The sequence below is a fragment of the Eucyclogobius newberryi genome, unplaced genomic scaffold, assembly GCF_026437365.1.
Source record: "Eucyclogobius newberryi isolate DKJ021-1_F unplaced genomic scaffold, fEucNew1.0.hap1 SCAF_17, whole genome shotgun sequence".
Classification (NCBI taxonomy): Eukaryota; Metazoa; Chordata; class Actinopteri; order Gobiiformes; family Gobiidae; genus Eucyclogobius; species Eucyclogobius newberryi.
Window position 1 is genome coordinate 13,299,586 of NW_027315801.1, and position 18,986 is coordinate 13,318,571.

At 40.6% G+C, this 18,986-nt stretch overlaps 2 protein-coding genes across 3 annotated transcripts; one reads left to right on the plus strand and one right to left on the minus strand.

The window, feature by feature from the left end:
• dazap2 (DAZ associated protein 2) lies at positions 1–4,440 on the minus strand. The gene is made up of 4 exons (XM_072449240.1): positions 4,281–4,440; positions 3,514–3,632; positions 3,180–3,425; positions 1–3,112 (listed from the first exon to the last, which is right to left on the minus strand). Exons 1-4 carry the CDS (start codon positions 4,291–4,293, stop codon positions 2,984–2,986), a joined length of 507 nt encoding a protein of 168 aa, XP_072305341.1. The 5' UTR covers positions 4,294–4,440; the 3' UTR covers positions 1–2,983.
• A 911-nt stretch (positions 4,441–5,351) lies between these two features.
• On the plus strand, positions 5,352–17,628 carry pou6f1 (POU class 6 homeobox 1). Of its 2 annotated transcripts, none has more exons than XM_072449241.1 (11): positions 5,352–5,713; positions 7,116–7,204; positions 10,419–10,581; positions 11,234–11,355; positions 11,598–11,811; positions 12,260–12,456; positions 12,968–13,096; positions 13,857–14,162; positions 15,378–15,513; positions 15,603–15,768; positions 16,359–17,628. In XM_072449241.1, the coding sequence occupies exons 2-11, from the start codon at positions 7,151–7,153 to the stop codon at positions 16,705–16,707; spliced, it is 1,836 nt and encodes a 611-aa protein (XP_072305342.1). In that variant the 5' UTR covers positions 5,352–5,713; positions 7,116–7,150; the 3' UTR covers positions 16,708–17,628. The 2 variants fall into 2 exon arrangements, with proteins under 2 accessions (XP_072305342.1, XP_072305343.1); XM_072449242.1 differs by lacking the exon at positions 5,352–5,713 and adding an exon at positions 8,812–8,890 and having other exon boundaries at positions 7,114–7,204.
• The last annotated feature ends 1,358 nt before the right edge of the window (positions 17,629–18,986 follow it).

The following is an 18,986-nucleotide window of genomic DNA, read 5'->3' on the forward strand; positions in this document are numbered from 1 at the left end:
TAATTTTTCAAAATAACCTTTATTCTAAACCAAACCATTTTAAATTTTAAGTTTAGTATAAAAAAGTTAAGTGCACCTACTCTCTTTACCATCAAGTGACACTCTCCTCCTTTTGTAATCTTAAAAGATAAAATGAGTACATCACTTTAGTACATGTGTCTTTTTTTTTCATTTTTTTCTACAAAATGTTGTAAAAAGAATCCCTGAACTATAAATGTTCATTCTCCTTCAAGAGTTTTCCATTTGCTGTGGTTGGCATAGCATCTACTCAGCTGTAATTTACAGTACTTTATATTGCTCGAACAAATGCACTATGATGCAGCAATACAAGTTAAAATGTGATGAAATTAACCTTTTTAAAAGCAGCGGCCAGTTTTTGAACGTTAGGGATTTGTAAAGCTTTAGGGCAAAAAGATATAACTCACTACTGACACCTAGAGCAAAAAAAGAGGAAAACTTAGTCATGTGAGTTAACGCATCTCGATTTGAGTAAATAAGTATTCAATAGATTGTGAGATACTGTATTCTCATTTGAAGTGACTTCGTGCAAAAAAAAAAGGAATGCGAAATATCTTTAAACCGATAAAACTCCAATTAAAAGTAAATTCTAAGTCAATTTAAACATGTGATCGACTCTAATCAAGATGGATATTGAGAATTTGAGTCATTTTAACTGCTGTATTTGTTCAATCGCTGCAGAGTAAGATTATAAGATTTGTTTCTACTGGCCACAGCTGTTAAAACTAGAGTGATGTCGGATACCCAGTTACATTTACTTAACACTATGTCAAATCTAAATGGATACTGTACGTATTAACAAAAACTGACTTAACAAATGACATTCCTACTTCTGGCACACGATTAAAATGGCTAGACAACACACACAAACACACACACACACACTGTTGCTTTGAGTATTAGCAGCACAAAACCGTCGCCAAATAATAAAAAAATAAGATTCAGTGCAAAGCTACTAACAAGCACAGCATTCTTGTGACGGCTCGATGGAGTATGACGTGAAAAAAGGAGGAAAAGCTCTCTGTGTTTCTGCAGTGCACCATAAAAAGTTAAAAAGAAAAAAGTGAGTTAGCGCTGGGAATGTGAGCTAAAGGAATCGATTGTACATTTGTGGTTATAGATGTGATTTACGTGCAAATGGTCCAAGGAAAGAATAAAACGACACGCAAAAAGCTCTTTTGCATCGAGCAGCAGTCACGATGTTGGTCTCAAAGAGTGATAAAGTCATTCCTGTCGAGCTCCACGTGGCTAAACTGAAGTGTTTCTTTACTGTTTTATTCATTTATCCCATTGACGGCGCATATTAAATGACATGTCTATAAATAATTATGAAAATAATAGTGTTCAACTGCTTTTTTGATTTTGGCCTGTGACGTCAACAATCGCAATCTTGTAAAATTGGATTTCTTTTCACAGTAATCATAACCACAACAGTTATACCCTCGGTGAGTTTTTGCCGCGCAGTAAAAGTGCAAAAGATACACTACAAATCACAAACAATGGAAACCACTACTGTTCGTTAAAGGTGCACTATGTACGTCGTCCGCTGAATGGTCTGAAGCGGATAAAGTTCCAAAAAATAGCGTTAAACTTACATTTCTGTGGAGGTAAGAGGGTTACAGGTCAGATCTGTGCAGAGGTGAGCTCACACACAGCTTTGTTCGGATTTCAAGGTGTTTTTGAGCAATAAAAACGCCTGTAATTGAATAAACGCTAGATAAATAAGGCAAATGCAAAACTGTGGGAACGTTCTAGGCAAAGCAATACACCAGAATGCACAGTGCACCTTTGAAAATGACTTGAATCAGAATTTTAATCACATTTTAATGTTTACGTGTGCATTAGAGCAAAGCTATTTGACATTGCTTCATAACATTTTTTCCTCGTTTCTAGTAAAAATACTATCCGATTTGTTTGTTTTCGCACAGTTTGCTGATGATTTCCTTTTATCCTTCTATTAAGCGTTAAACTGCTGAATGTTCTGAATTCAAGTCATTTTACATTTCATTTAATGTTTTTGTCTGCGCTCACGCGATCACAGAAAGTGAGGAAAAAGTGCAACGATGTAATGTTACCCGACATTGAATACAAGCTCATTACAAAATTACTAAAATAAATAGGTACAACTGGATTTGAAATGTCCAGTTTATGCAAAAAATAAAATGAAAGAGATCAACTAGAACTAGAACAATTAAATTATCAGAATAATAATAAAAAGAAATCTGGGTATCCGACTGTCAAATAGAAAGACACAAAGCAATAATGTTAAACCAACCACTCCAATATATTCAACAAACTAGTTAGATTTAGCCAAGTTTCTTTCCTAAAGCTAATTTGCTTCGATTAGGGTTGTCCCCGGTGCTCTTTGGCACTTGAATACATAAATTTAATTGCCCATCAAGGTACAGTAGACCACTATGGATATTGCACAGAAACTTTTCATTTAAGTTTGATCATTAAAATGGAACTTGATAACAACATTTTTTTATTGTAATTAGGGTCTTGTACAAACATCATTGACACTTCAGTTTAAAAGGATAATTATACAGATTTTTAAGGTTCGATCTAGACTTCCCATTAGTACTCACACTTACCACTTCACAGCTAGTATTGAACTAAACTAAAATAAGAAATAGTACAGTCATTTTCTAAGTGTGTATGTTTTCATTTTGTAGATGCATTTGACTGTATCATAAAGCAGCTAAGTACTACACATGTAATGCTATTGGATATACAAACATTTTTATCACATTTACAGAATGCAGGAGTTTGTTTACTTCACACTGTTTTCTGCAGGCCTCATTTTGCCTGTTATCTGTTGAAGTGGAGTACTGTACCTTTTACATGGGCTTATAGTACATTCCTTTATGTGAACTCAGTGTTGTGGCATGAACAAGCAGCCTTAACCATAACAGATACAGGAAGAACTGGGGCGTTTGGGACATGGAGGCCAGCCGAGCTGCTGTTACCAGATAGTGTACCCTCCACTGGATCCGCCCAAGAAGAAGTTATTCTTGCGCTGCGTCATGACCATGTTAGCCCCCTGCATCGCGGCCAGCTGTGCTGCATTGGGGGGGTGTCCAGGTGGTGGAGGCTAAAGTACAACAGCATAAACATTAGACAAGGTCTAAACATGAAGATAGTACAATGAGGGTACTTACTGGGATAGAAGCGCTGCTTCCGGCACCAAAGCGTGCTCCGGCGTCGTAGCCTCCCTCCACCATCACAGTGGAACCAGGGGGGTACATTGCTCCTATGGGGTAGTACGCCATGGGCATATTCTGCCCCACATGGCCCACTGACATGGGCTGCTGCAGAGGCATGAACATCTGAGCTCCAGCGTATGGGTTGGACATGGTGGCCTGTCCAGGCACCTGAGGGGGAAGAACGTATCTGGCCTGGTATATCTGCAAACACAACGGGACAGGCACAGGTTAAATGATAATTATGGTATTATTTATGTTGTCACAATCACAAACATAATGTCATATTTACATCTGAATATGCAGGTGGAGCCTCTGTGTAAGGAGGGGCCTGAGGAGACATTTGCATAGCAGGAGGATAAGCAGGAGCAGATCCCTGCTGAGGATAAACCGTCTGCTGTGGATAGGAACCTGCAGAAGAAGAACATCATGAGGACATCAAAGTCTCCAACATTCACCAGAATAACACAATGTAATACCGCTTTGAAAACATGACACTGAATCTGATCTGTTTTATTATCCAGAGCCTGGCCAAACAGGTCAATGTCTAGAGTGAGTCACACTTTCAACTTTATCTCACAAAGTCACAATAGTGAAACACCGCAATTGTCACGTAACAGAATTTTCTCCCGCAGGTCGGTCAATCCCGTCACGAAGATACATAATGTTTACAGTGATTATTATTTACACGTGAAAACGAATCAATCGCTCTGCTGATCGTGTTTTAATGAAACACTGCCACGCAAAAATGGGCCTTGTGCGTCTAACGTCCAATAACCTTCTTTTCACGATAATAAACGTGTTATAAATGCATTCTCGGTGAACGCGCGTAAATCACCTCGACAATCCTAATCTGACTAAAAAGAATTGCGCATTCGCTTGTGTTTGGGCTGATTTCACGTGATTTCCCCGAAGCGTCGGTCCGTGCGCGCTCATGTAGCCCAAATGTAGCCCGTTGTATTCTCCGTCTGAGAAATAAGCACAAATCCTGCACCAAAACAACAGAAAGACCGACTGACGACGCGACCGCGGCCGAACCGGGATCTGCGGGTGAAATACCTTTGTTGTTCATCGTGTCCGAGTGATTTTGAAGGAGATCTGAATGAAAAGGGTTTTCTGCGTATCTTGTGCGGCCTCAAACGGGTTTCGACTGCTTTATATCACGCACTTCCTTGTTTTCGTGTTTTTGTCAAAGCGGTGACGTAACTGTGCGGGGCCGGCGCGTGCCCCCTGCAGGTCATAATCACGCACTGCAGGAAACAAGCGAAAATCCATTAACTCCTGAAATACTTAAAGTCCTATTTGGGGTTTATTTATGTAACATATTTACTCAGCCTAATAATGAAAGTCCCGGTGATATTACCAAGAGCGTCCCGGCCCAGACAGCAGCACACTTCAGTCATAACAGCAGCACATTTACACTAACTGTTACAAACATTTGAGCATTGATTTACACTGATCTGTGGCAATAAGCTCTCTTTGTTTCAGAACTTTCTGTGTGCTAAATTATCCCAGGTTTAGGGTGCAGAATCTAGATTTAAATACAGGTTTATAATGAGTCTACATGGGTCAGAGGGCTGAGAGTGTTTAGTGTCATACGTGGCCTGATGTCAGATACTGGACCAACATAATAGCAGTTGTTTTGTGAGTGGATTGGTGAAGTAGACTTATATTATTTGTCCTAATGAAATACATTTACATTTAATGATATGGTTTAATAAAAGCGTACAGTATGTTCCTTTGAGGGAATGGGATCATAAAGCATCTGCAGTAGAAAACAAAGCTGCAACTTTCTTGTGTTTGAGCTGAATTGTGAGTGAATGTGAATGAGCCTGTGCTGTAGCTCCGTGATGCCGTAGCTCCGTGATGCCGTAGCTCCGTGATGCCGTAGCTGCGTGATGCCGTAGCTCCGTGATGCCGTAGCTCCGTGATGCCGTAGCTCCGTGATGCCGTAGCTCCGTGATGCTGTAGCTGCGTGATGCTGTAGCTGCGTGATGCTGTGAACAAAGGACCGCACATTTAACCTGTTGTGTCCGTGTCTCTGGCGGGCTCCAGCGGCGGGCGGTGGCAGCAGGCCTGACGCTCCGCCCGGCTCTGAGCGGCTCCGCGCTGCGCCTTTAAGGGAACCATGGCACCGCGCGAGACCAGGCAGACATTTTTCAATGCAAGATTTCTTCTTGCATAAATTATGCTCATGACGTAGTGCAAAAGGCCAATTTCGAGGCAATTTTGCCCAACTTTTCCGCTCAAATGGGACATTATGCGTCACCTTTAGGATCTTGCGCGCTCAGAAGAGTTCCAGAAAGGACGTCGTCATTACATATTTAGACTGAGGCGCTGCCAACGCTGCAAACCTCCTTATCAATGCAAATAGGTCTTTTGTGTGCAGTCACAGCGCTGTCTGGGAGCTGAGGGGAATTTTGAATGATGTGTGACTGAAACAAACTGTGACAAGGACGTGTCCAAAAGCGTCCGGGGACAGAAGGACCGCGGTAAGTTCCGTTTGACAACACGAGTCTATTCTGGGCTGCGGGTCGCGGGCAGCTCTGACATGGCGAGGGGACCCATCAGTGTGGGTTAATATGCAATGCTCGTAATTAGCATAATTTATATATTTATGATAAGAAGAGGGGAATACGTAATATTCGCGCTCCGTGCACCGGTCTGCGCGTTTTGAGCCGCTTGAACGTGATGTTTGGTGCGTGTGTCCGAAAGTGTCCGCCGCGGTGAGACTTTATTGGGTGATGGGGGCGGGGAGCTGCGGCTCAAGTTTTGACACATCCTTCCGTCTCAGGCTCTGCAGCAGGAGAGGATTCATGTGCATCACTTTGAGCATTTTAGGGACAATGCACTTGAGTGATCTGCATTACATTCTGTCTTTACACCACAGGATCTCCTGACGCAGGCCTCTTCAGATAGTATGCTTCATCCTGCACAAGACAGGAACTATTTCAATGGCAAAGACCATGTTTATAAGTGTAGGAATAAAGGTATAATCACATCCATGAGTGTCAACCTTCACATGGAGACTTGCCCTCACAGTTATGTTTGTTCTTCTGGTGTTTAGTTAGTATCCCGGTCCAATCCTATTATAAATGAGTGTCAACTATCTCTCTAAGTGATCACGTCCAAATAAAAGATGAAGCTGCTGTCACAGTGTTTTATTAAGGTTAAATTATGACTCCGCACGCTAACCTGAAGGCTGGTGGTTCAATCCCTCACTGCTATGTTCACCTGCACAACAAAAATCTTATCATCTGACTTCGGGAGTTATCAGATTATCGACATGTCATGTAAACGGTTGAATGAATCTGATGCGAGTAATCTGATTTCTTTATGGTCGTTCTCACCAGCGCCGGGTTTGGACTATTATGCGAATGTGCCAAAGACAAACATGAATGAAAGAGACTGTGTTACAGACTGAGAGTTATTCTAAACTCGATTGTACTTTGTCTTCAAAATACAACAGCTTCTGACACAAATCCTCTGACAACAAACGCACACACCAAAGAGCAGATGGAATTTGTGTGTTATCTGATGATTACAGTTATCTAATGTTTGTCTGGCCCTGTAAATGCTGACATTGGATATGATTGTGTTATGGTTGTGAATGAGTGATAAGCCTCTACAGCCATTTTATAAACTTCAGCTTGTGAAGTGACATTCTCTATAACCTTCTAGAACATGTTGCTTCTTGTTACTCTCAAACCAAACACTGGAAAAGGGCGAAAGATTAAAAAAAAAGAATATATATATTATACTCGTCTGTTGTAATGAATCAATTTGACTGTTTAATTCTACATTTGACACGACGTACACGAACGCGACGATTAACTGGTCATGTCGCAGGTTATTTTTGTTAATTGGTTACGTTTTGTTTTGGCGTTGGCGCAGGATACATGGAAATCGCCAAGTCCTAACGGAGAACCATGGCCTCCCAAGACCAACCAGCCAAAGATGTGTCACTCACTGTCAACGAGCAAGTAAGTGTCTCGCACCGTATGCCAGCCAAAGCGGACCGGGACGTGGACGTTTACCATGATCGCCAAAACGAAGAAAGAACAGGCTAAAACTCCTGAACGGGTCTGATCCTGAGCTGCCGGAGTCTGGTCGTGAGCTCCAGTGCCACTTTCTCGTTTAGAGCAAAGGAGCAGACGACTTCACAGCATTCATAGGCCTCTAATAGTTTGTTAAATATAGCATGGATGGGCTTTATTCACCAAAATGACGTTGCTCAATATTTGTGCAATATTCAACAACAATATTTTAACAACGCATCGGGAATGTGCTCAAATCTGCCTGTAAATGTCTCAGTTTGCACAAAATGCGAATCGATCTTTAAATTAACCACAAAAGTTCACTTTGTATGATTGTTTGGAAGATTACTCTAGCTGTTTCTTTCTTTTTTACGCTATTGATTTTATGTATTAAACTTTACTTAACAAAAAGTTTAATATGATCTACTTTTTAATATCTCTCCTTCTAGTTCAAGGGCCAAGTCACTAAAACAAATGCTCAGGTTTGACATTTTCTTTTGGGATTCCTGCTCTTTTGTAGCGTAAAAGCCACTAAAATGAACTATATCCTGGTGTTTGCTGTGTGTCCATGTGTGCATTTCCTATTATTATATTTAACATATTCCTTTATTCACTTGCATAACAAGAAATCAGATTCCCAAAGAGCCCCAACAGCAATGCAAAGATCCAGATGTCTGACATTTTTATACAGAAATCCTTAGTTTTCAAAAGCTTAGTCTATTTCTTCTAACTTTAGCTACTTTTCTATCTCAGATAAATTTAGTGTCTTGGGGCCTACTCTTTGTGTCACGTTCCTTCTGCAATGTTTGACTTTTATCTTTCATTTTGACTAACAAATTCACTAATCCAGGTCACACGCTCCTGATTTACGTTATGCTTGTTACCGGCTGCTATGCTTCGGTCAGGACTTTTCTTCATTATATCTAAAAGCAGTGCTCTCTGATGCAAAAGGGCGATTAACACATTGCTTGAGTTGTCCATGGGCTGATGCTGGTTGTCATGGTTTCATTCATGTTAGAGCTGGGCAAGAGTTTCAAATTTCATCTCAAATTTCCTTTTTTTTCTCGTTAAAAACACATGTGAACGCTGCACTTCTGGTCACGTTTCTGGTGGAGCGTCTGCCGCCTTCTTGTCTCCATGGAGATGTTATTGCTTCGCCCGGAATGTTCCACAGTCTGGCTTTTAACGTTTCCATCTTCCGCCAAGTTACAAGTCAGATCTGTGAAGAGGGGAGCCTGCTTAGTAAAAAACAAGATGTGATAGATACGTTTAATGCCGTACTATGGAACATTCCAGGCAAAACAACAACATCTCCATGGAGACGAGCATGTGACAGACCCCTCCCTCACCAGAAAAGCTTTTTCTTTCAAAGTCAGAACATGCTTTTATTGAGAGGATTGAACCTTTAAAAAGCACCAATCCGATCATTGATGATTGGATAGAATTGGGGTTTGATTCGATTGCCCAGCCCTCCTCCATGCGGCTCATTTATTGTTTTATATTTATGTAATCATTGTGTCCTAACATGTGCTTGGCTTCTCTGTTCTCCTTAGCCATTCTCTGTCTGACTGCAGAAGTGTTTTTTCAGCCATTTAAATCCTGCACTTTGAATTCCCTGCCAAAGACCGCCAGGTACAGTGTGCCTCGTCTCCCTCTGTTTTCTCTGTGCGATGTGTGCTCTTCAGCTGCTCTCGCTCCAGGCTGTTCATGCTTCACTCACATCTCACTGTGTTCACAATCTTAGTGTATGTTAAAACAGATTCAAGGTGCACTATGGAACCTACCTTTCCCCGGAATATTCCGCAGTGTGGCATTAAAGGAACAGCAATATTTTGACACTTTTATGAAAATGACAAGGTAAACATGTTCAAATGAACTATTGCTTTTACTGAGAACAATTGTAAGGTTGATTTATTCTTAAAGGCGGTATGGCCGATTTTTCGGCGATTTGAGAACGCAGGCGGAAGTGCGCATGCGCACTCCCCCGTGCGGACTGATACAACACACACGTGCGTTTGTTTATTAGCGCAACGGAGCACATCGCATCTCTCGTCTCCCGTAGATTTCTGTCCACTTCTGCGTCAGTTCGAACTGTCTTTCTCCGTCTTCATTTTGCCCCGTACACTGAGGGAACTATATTATGATAGATCCATGCGCTTAGGCACGCGGAAACGTGGGGACGAACCGCACACGGCTGCAGGTGAGCGGTAGGTGCGTTTTATGATTGATACGTGGCAGGACAAATGATTTATCCACGCCACAAGGAAATATGATAAAAAAAATTGCTGAAAAAAATCGTCCATTCCACCTTTAAGTTCAGAAAGCATTGGACATTATGGCCAAGTCTTTATGTTATAATTTAGTGTTTTGGTTCAAGACGATTATCCAATCAGAGAGCAGAATGAGCCTCACATGAGTCTCAAAGTGTGTCCTCGCTCTGATCTGACTGGTCACTATCTCCTGCACCATGAATGAGAGCTAGTGCAGCCTCTGCAGCTCAGAGAGCCTGATATTCTGGAGGTTCTGAGCTGAACATGAGCCAAGGCCTGTTCATAACCATCACTCAGGAGGAAGGAAACACTCAGATGTGTGTACATATGATTTCTTGACTATTTCCGTGGTTACGAGCAGGTGAAGCCGCCAGGGAAGTTGTTACTGTGAAATGTGACCCTGCTCACTGTAAGAATGCATGTTTTTCAAGCAGCAAACACACATGCTAATGATCAAATGCCAGAAATAGTTTGATGCTATACTGTAGACCATTTCAGGGTTCGGGCAAACCCTCCATTAGAAAAGTGACATAGTTTACCTTTGAAACTTTGACTACACTCCAAGTAATTACAATACAATGAGATAATTTGTTATATTTCAAAACAAAGCTGGTGTTTAATGCCCATGTTCTGACTAATATTTGTACAAACAAGGAATATCACAATGAAAGCTTTTTGTGTAAATTCACTATCAAGATGTAACAAAAATATCATTCAAGGTAAATCATAAAGTACATTTTCCATATTCCTCTTCCCTGTAAACGTTAGAACCAACAATGCACACTGCAAACTGTGAGGGATTTTACAAAATTAGGTATTTGATTAATAGGTCAACATTGATAATGATTGCAAATCTTCTTTAATATCCCTTTGACACTTGTGTTGCTCAGGTCATTGTAATGTCCGGCCATGAGACCATTCGAGTGCTCGAGGTCGAAGTGGACACGCCACAGTCTTCAGCGCCAGACGGAAAAGGAGACTTAAAGAGTGAAAATGGAGCGGCAGAACAAGTTGACGGCTGCACGGCTCTGGACCAGAGCTCAGGGGCAGTGGGTGAGTTTAAACAGAAAGAATACAGAACTGTGAAGGTGGGCAATGTTGACACAAAATCTTGACATTTTGGGGGATTATACTGGCAACAGTAATCAGCCTACCTTTATGTAATCGATACAGTATCATGCGCTTTTCTTTTCTTCTTCATTATTTTGTCAAGTTGCAAAGGTCCTTAGTCTCTAGCTTTTCCAACTTAATTGCTGCTGCAACAAAATAAACAATTTAAGACCTAGAATACATGAATGAGTTTAATATAATAATACTGTGCAGACTAAGGGGGCGTTAACACTTGCACACACACACACACACACACACACACACACATAAAAACAAAAAAAGTGCTTGAATGATCGGTACATAATATTTATCTGAATTTGAGTATATTTCGACTATTTTGAAATACAATTTGCAAATAGAACATGTGCAGGAGCTTTTTGTATTTTCATTCTAAAGTGAAAATATACTAAAATCCAGATAAAACTACTTAATTCAGGCACTTATGCACTCACTGTCGTATTTAAAGTGATCATGTTTTTCTAGTGATGGGACTCGGACAGGACAAATCTAAGTGTGAATCAGGAGTCGACTGGGCTCAAACCAGTGTGAACAGCATAAATGTAGCCACTAAACAAATACCATTCTTCTGTTGCAGTTTTGGGTGAGCAGCCGACTTCAGCTCCCGCAGTTCAAACTCTGACACCGTCTGTCCCCATCAGTGTGTCCCTGTCTCAAGCTCAGGCGGCGGTCCCCATCTCTGTACAAGCCTGTCCACAGGTGAATTCTTCTACAGAAAATTACACTAATGTCATATTTTGTAAGAGATTTGCTCTACAGACTTATTAATGTCTTTTTGAATGAATAACTGCTCAGGTGTGATTGAACAATGATACCACTGTGATCTATAATCAAACTTAAGGTCCAGAAAACCAAGGACATGATAAAAAGCAAAATGTGCAAGGACAAACATGTAAAAGACAGAAAGCTCTATGCTAAAAGTGCTTCTGATCGTCCCACAGGTGCTGACCCAGGAGAGTTTGGCCACCTTGATGACTGGCATGATGGCGCAGGCAGGGACTTTGGGTCAGCCGCTGCTCATCCCTCTGAACATGGGCGGTCAGGGCAGCCTCGCAGTGCTCACTCTGCCCACCACAAACGTAGCCACGCTCCCCGGCCTGGCAGCAGCCACCACAGCCGGGAATCTGCTCAAGTTACCCTTCGCTGGCCTCCAAGGTACACACTTCAAATGACTGTGAGAAGAAAGACATTTGAATTTTCACTAAGATTGAACATAAAAATATGAATACATTATTTGCTTTAAAGGTCGTCATAGCATTCAACTGCAACTTTAAATGAAATATTTGTTGTGTGATGTAAACTCAGTAGCATATTCGTTTGATAGAACTTCTATATTGCCTATAAACGTCTAAAATTGTATTAATACACATGAAATATAAATTGTAAAATTCACAAATCCTGCCTCTCTCTCTCCATGTAGTTTGTAACTATAGTATCATTATATCAGAAGACCCAATGAACCAAATCATACTTTGCTTTGAAATTCCTATCCTAAAATTAAATAAAATGACTTAAATATATAACATTTTAGTTTGTTCTTGATTTAAAAGCACACATTTTCTTACAATGTGACGTTACCTCTGTCCTCCATCCGCTGCTGCAGTGTTGAATTCCGTGCAGCCTCAGTTTCAGGCCGCTACACAGACGGTTTTCTCCTCTCCTGCGGTTCAGTCCGTTCAGTCCCCGGTCCCGTCCACTCCGGTGTCCACAGCAGCAGCGACGCCCGTGTCCTGCGCCGTCTCTCAGTCCATCCCAGTGGCTGCTCTTCAGACCGCCGGCCTCTCCATCAACCCGGCCATTGTAAGAAACACTGGGATTTTTGCATCAAACATGATTCGTTTTTTTATAATTTTAGGTGTTGATGATTATTGTATTCGCCCACTGCTTAACAATAGAAACATGTAAATGAAAATATGCTATGGCGCTATGAAGAGGTGGCTTTCTGCGCCTCTTCTGATTTTAAACTTTCTATTCATCTATTATTAAATCAATTTAGATGAATTCCGCGGTTTACAACAAACTAAATTTAACATCCTTATCTACGTATTTTATAGTAAATACTAAATTTTGGGGGGGAAAGCATAATATGTCGTCTTTAATTGTTTCAACTATAAGGTTTATTGGACAGATCTTAGCAGTAATTGGGGGTAAAGCGCGGGAAAAGACATTCAGCCAACTGTAGTGTAGAAACAGTGTCATTCTCTTCTTTTATTTGGGGCTAGTCCAGACGCCATTTCAGACTTAGTTTTAGGTTTTCTGCCCATTTTGATCAGGTGCAAGTGTGACTGACATGTTTTTACTGTGTTACTAGATAAACGCTGCCACTCTGGGAGCACAGACTCAGTTTCTTGGGTCCATCTCCTCGACTCCCATCTTCACCAACGCCATGTCCAACATGGCCGGAATCACCAGCCAGATTATCACCAACGCCCAAGGACAGGTCCGTTTCTGTTCAGTCCCTTCTCTTTAACAGGATTATATTCTGAACACTTTTACACCCAAACTGTATTTATTTACATTTTTATTATTACATTACATTATTTTCTACCACATAAAACCAGCACAGGACAACATAAAGAGAAGCAGTAATATAATAATACTAGTATAAACTGATATTGTATATTTTCCCTTATTTGATCAAACTAAAGTTAAATCAGTGACAAAGAACATTACTTTATATCATAAGAAATATTAACGTTTCACACTGAGATTTCCCAATTAATAATCTTTTTTTTTTATTAAAGGAGACATACTGTATTATGCTAAATCAAAGCTCTTAGCTATAATTGCTTTAATTGTTTTCCCTTGTCATTTTAGTTGTATTTGGAATGATTCGTGCAGGGTTGAGTTATCTTTATTCTCCTGCATTCTAGACGCCATTGCATATCCCGTTTTCACCGCTCACTGCCCTGCACGTGACATACTTTGTTGATGTACGTGGGTTTTAGCAGCATCGTGTTTCCATTTTGACACAAATGAATAATACACTATTCGTTACCGGGATCTGCAATGGAGAGTCATTTACCACCATGAAGCCAACTGATGTGTTTCTTTTCAGGTGTTTTGGACCAGTACTGCAACTTAAAAATGTCCAAAGTATATAATAATTATCCCCGGGTGTCATAGATAACTGCAGCGGAAAAAAGCACAATAAGTCATTTTTAAATGAATGACACTTTGACAGTGTTTTCCTCTTCCAGGTGATAGGAACGCTGCCGTTTTTGTTGAACCCTTCGCTGACCGGCGCGGCGCCCGGCCTCCCGCTGCAGGGGCTGCAGGGGCTGCAGGGGCTGCAGGGGCTCCAGGGGCTCCAGGGACTCCAGGGACTCCAGGGGCTCCAGGGGCTCCAGGGGCTCCAGGTGCAGACGGTTTCTCCTCAAATCCTCTTCAATAATCAGGGCCAGATCATCGCCACAGTCGGGAACGGACAAGCTGCAGTCGCTCCCTCGGCAACGGTGCAGCCCAAAACCACTGCGGCTTCACTTATATCTAAATCTAACACCCAGGTAAACAACATGAGAGAAAAAATGCATTTGTCTCACAATGGTGTGTACGAGAAAAGACAATATTAGAATACGAATGCCCAAAAGTATCCAAAACATTCTCTGTCCAAAAAAGTGAATAAAAAACTTTACAAAAATATTCAAAAATGGACAGAAATTCAAAATTGACATTGGAGGTTCACCGCTTGATCACACGTTTTAACAATATTTCTATTAAAGGAATAATGGAGGATTTTTTGCCGATTTGAGAACTCTAGCGGAAGTGCGCATGTGCACCCCGTGCGGAAGCAGAGAAAAGCCTTGTTGTTACACGTGCGTTTGTTCATTAGCGCGACGGATCGCATCCAAAAATCGCGTAGATTTCCGTCTCTTCTGAGACAGCTCGAACTGTCTTTCTTCTGTCTTAATTTTGTCCCGTACACTGAGGGAACTATATTATGATAGATCCATGCGCTCAGACACGGGGAAACATGCTGCTCTCATGGGGACGAGCCAGAACAAGGCTGCAGGTGAGCGGTATGTGCATCCTATGACTGATACGTGGACTAATCGGCAGTCCACGCCACAAGGAAATGAGACTCAGATTTGGCGCCAAAAAATCGCCCATTACGCCTTTAAGAAAACATAAAAAACATAACCTTCTAAAATAAAGGCACCTCTTTGATCTCCTTAATCAATATGAAAATAATATGTAAATTATACCAACGACTCCAAAACGTTCTTAGAAATATAATTCAGATATACCTATAGAATGCTAGTACACCTTTAACAAAATTGTCCAAATAGACTTGAATATAAGTTAGTTCTAAAAGCCTGTAATTGTGTCAATGTTTAACTGAGAAATTATATAATATAATATATAATTTTAGTTATTTGATTGTCAGGAAAAAACATTGTTGATATCTCAACGAGGTTCTCCGGGTTGAATAAAACGTCATCAAATATGATGAAAGTAACATTATTTAGGTTTGTACAGTTATTTGTGTAGCTTTATATTACCCTTAAGAGGTAACTAACACTATCTACTTGTTCTGAGATTTCACTCTTTAATGTAGTGTCATTTAGATCATGGCACAAGCTAAAATAACTCAAAACGAGTGGTTACATAAAGCGAAGAATGAACTGCAGCCTATTGTTCCCTGTCCTTGCATTCTAAACCTGACAAGAAGACGGTGAGAGTGCCGTATTTAAAAGAACGTGTGGGTCTGTTTGCCGCAGGCGTCCATTACCGCTGTCAGTCCGTCCCCGGTTGTCATCGCTCCGTCTCCGTCTGTTCTGAAGACCGCCTCCACGCTGTCCTCCGCCGGGCCCATCACCTGCGGAGACGTGGCCAAAGTAGGACAACTTGTCAACAGTATGTATACTCCGTGTCACTGTCTGAGCCCTTGTAGATAATTTTAAGAGTCCATAACTTTGACACTTTTCCTTCTTTTGGCACTGCAGAGCCTCAGCCTGCAGTCGGCGAGGAGGGCATTAATCTGGAGGAGATTCGAGAATTCGCCAAGAATTTCAAGATCCGCCGCCTGTCTTTAGGACTCACTCAGACACAAGTGGGACAGGCTCTGACGGCAACTGAAGGCCCAGCGTACAGTCAGTCCGCTATCTGCAGGTGTGTTCATCTGAAAGTGGAGCTGGACATCGCTGACCTGGAGCCAGACTGATTACTTTGAGTTCTGCACATGATCAATTTCACTCCCAGCCAAACCATCACAACATCACAACTGGGCTGATAAACCAGACGTTTGCTAAGTCCAGTCGAGACATCCTTTCCTTTTGCAAATGCAATAGTCAATAGTATGTACGCTAGCATCCCCATGTTTGATTTGGTTCGTTTGAGCATAGTTTTCCCGCCTCCAACCCTAATGTTGCCTGATAAATTGAAGTAGCTCGATAGTTCTAAGAAGTTTTTTAACGTCAGTACAGAAACTGGATCCGGAGACCACATTGTGATAGTGTTCAAGTCCTATGCTTCCTCTGTAGGGAGTAATATAACTTTGATGACGTATTGGCAACTCCAGTAGGACTATAGGTTTCCATTTTAGAGGCTTTTATTCCCTTAGATGGCGCATAGAGGGCATAAAACTATCTGCTTAGAAATGTCAACATGCAGGGAAAGGAAACATGTCTCTTACAGCCCTATAACATGTCAAATCATCAACAGCAATATCATTTCTCATAAAAACATCTCTGGTCCCACAGGTTTGAGAAGCTGGACATTACCCCCAAGAGTGCTCAGAAACTCAAACCGGTTTTGGAGAAGTGGCTGGCTGAAGCGGAGCACTGGAACCAGAAAGGCCAGCAGAATCTGATGGAGTTTGTCGGCGGCGAACCTTCGAAAAAACGGAAAAGGCGAACCAGCTTCACTCCGCAGGCCATCGAAGTTCTCAATTCCTACTTTGAGAAGAACGCCCTCCCGACCGGTCAGGAAATTACCGAAATCGCACGAGAACTCAACTACGACAGGGAAGTGGTGCGGGTGTGGTTCTGCAACAGACGACAGACTTTGAAAAACACAAGTAAAATCAATGTCTTCCAGGCTCAACAGTGACCTCGCCTTTTACCTTTTTCTTTGGTCCTATTTGCTTATGGGTTCAAGAGTGATGGAAATTTTAGACCGTTTTTTATGAAGGAAATTATACTGTACAGGTACGACTTCTTTATTGTTGTCAAATCAAGAAAAACGGCATGATCATATGATATACAGTAACAATAATAATAGCATAATATGTTATTTAAAACACATATTTAAATTTTCCTTACATCAGTGTTTATTCAGAATATGAATCTGATCATTTATCTTTAGCTTATCCACAATAACCGGCCTTTAAGTGTTACAATGTTGTCATATATCATTTGTTGTTTAACTTGTTAATCATGTAGCTTCTTCTTCTTAAGTACACAACTTATTGTTGTATTCATTTTAAACCATGTTTGTGCAGTAAGGCTCAAGTTAAAATATATCACTTCTGCTCATATAAAGTATAACTACATATTAATTATGTCTAATTTCTTCACATGCATCTAAAAAAATTGTTTTATGTTATTATCCTTGTGTATCTGGACTACTTTTCATTGTAAGTTATATTAACAAGTCAGCTTCAGTGGTCCTCGCGTGTCTGATTCATCAGTGCCACATTTGTGTGATTATATGAATTGTTTTATTTGTATGTTTTAAGCTAATGCATATCCGATACTTACTGAAAGCAATATGCATTTGTTTTTGTGGCCATAGGTTTGGTCTGTGCATGTGCAGTGTGAAAGTATCCTTTGAAAGGACAATATAAAGGCATTTTCCTCTCATTCATATCGCATTTAAGAAAAAAATAACTGTTTTGGAACTGTTTGCTTTGTGAAAATCTGTAACTTTTTGTTTTTTCTCCAGTTGCCATTGTAATGCCAGATATTTTATACAATGAAACAATATGGCACATTAAATATACTAATATAAATAATGGCTATCCCTACTGAAGTAAGTTTTATTGAATATTGTGAGTCATGCTCAGGATGGCCTCGTCAAATAGAAGAAAAAGTGTGACATTTTGGGCAATAGTGGGGCGGATATGATGAAGTCAGGCTTATAAAGACTATCAAGACTTTCCAATGTTTATCTAAGTGTTTATTTATAAGTGTTTGGAACCCAGAAAGTGTTAATATGATATCTGTATATATTGCGTAATAGTGCGATGAAATGATCTAAATAAGTGGGACAAGATAAGGTCCTGTCCCTCTTTGTGGTCCTGCACAGCCATTTCGGCCCCTGTCCCACTTATTTAGAGAATGTCCCACTTTTCCACTGGCAGCTCATGAATAAAAACTAAGTGAGATTTACATAGAAAACATGCAAATATATGTATATGTTCACCCTTTCTACTGGCAAAGAAGTCAACCCTTTTCGAGTTAACTGACTTTGAAAACTCTTTGGCATCTATATTGCTATTCCAGTCTCCTTTGAAATCGAAGAGCAAACTACCTAGTATTTTTACCGTAGAAATTCAAAACTGTGGCTCATTGTTTGTTATAAAGACTTTAAACTCCTTAGCATTTAAATCTGATGTTAAGCATTATAAATGTGTTATGGTCGCCTTTTAAAATGGTGCACATACTCAGCGTTCCAAATGATTATGCAAATTGCCAAATATAGCTATCAAGTCATCAACCTTTAGAGTGCAATTTGAATGTTATTGAACAAACCTCCCAATGATAACAGTATGTTTTTCAAAAATAACTTAAACTGCACTGTTCCAAATTATTATGCAAAATATCTTAACAGGTCGAGTTACATTTGAACAATTCTTTCACAATTCTTTCATCCATTTAACTTGTGAGTTTGTGGAGAGTTTCTGCTTGCATTGCTTTACAGGATGTCAGAATCTCCTCTTAGAGCTGCTGTTTGGATGTGAACTGCCTCCTGCCCTCATAGATCTTTCTCTAGAGGATGCTCCAAAGGGTCTCAATAGGGTCGAGGTCAGGGGAGGAGGAGGATCCTACACCTTGATGTTCGCTGTACTTCAGAGACACCAGCAACTTCAAATACTTGTTCGCCGCTCTCTCATTCCGATGTATTTATCTGGCAGAAACCTTCCTCATTGTGCCTTTATCTGCACAAAGCCGTGTGTGCTCTGAATCAGATACACATCTCTTAATACAACAATGATCAGGCTTAAGTTTTTGTGAAATATTGAACGTTTTCATACCTTGTCCAATACATTCAACTATTTCACACTTTTCAACACTAGAGTGATCCTTTTTCTTTCCCATATTGCTTGAAATTGGTGGTCTGCTTAATAATGTGGAATGTCTTTCTTAATTAATTTTTCCTTTAATTGG

Excerpts from the sequence above, each read along its gene's own strand:
- pou6f1 (XM_072449241.1), top strand. The coding sequence starts at position 7,151 with ATGGCCTCCCAAGACCAACCAGCCAAAGATGTGTCACTCACTGTCAAC. Across the intron at positions 7,205-10,418 it reads CACTCACTGTCAACGAGCAA|GTCATTGTAATGTCCGGCCA; the intron begins GTAAGTGTCTCG and ends TGTGTTGCTCAG. Across the intron at positions 14,163-15,377 it reads TATCTAAATCTAACACCCAG|GCGTCCATTACCGCTGTCAG; the intron begins GTAAACAACATG and ends TGTTTGCCGCAG.
- dazap2 (XM_072449240.1), bottom strand. Across the intron at positions 3,426-3,513 it reads CTCCACCTGCATATTCAGAT|ATATACCAGGCCAGATACGT; the intron begins GTAAATATGACA and ends TTGTGTTTGCAG. Across the intron at positions 3,113-3,179 it reads GAAGCAGCGCTTCTATCCCA|CCTCCACCACCTGGACACCC; the intron begins GTAAGTACCCTC and ends GTTGTACTTTAG.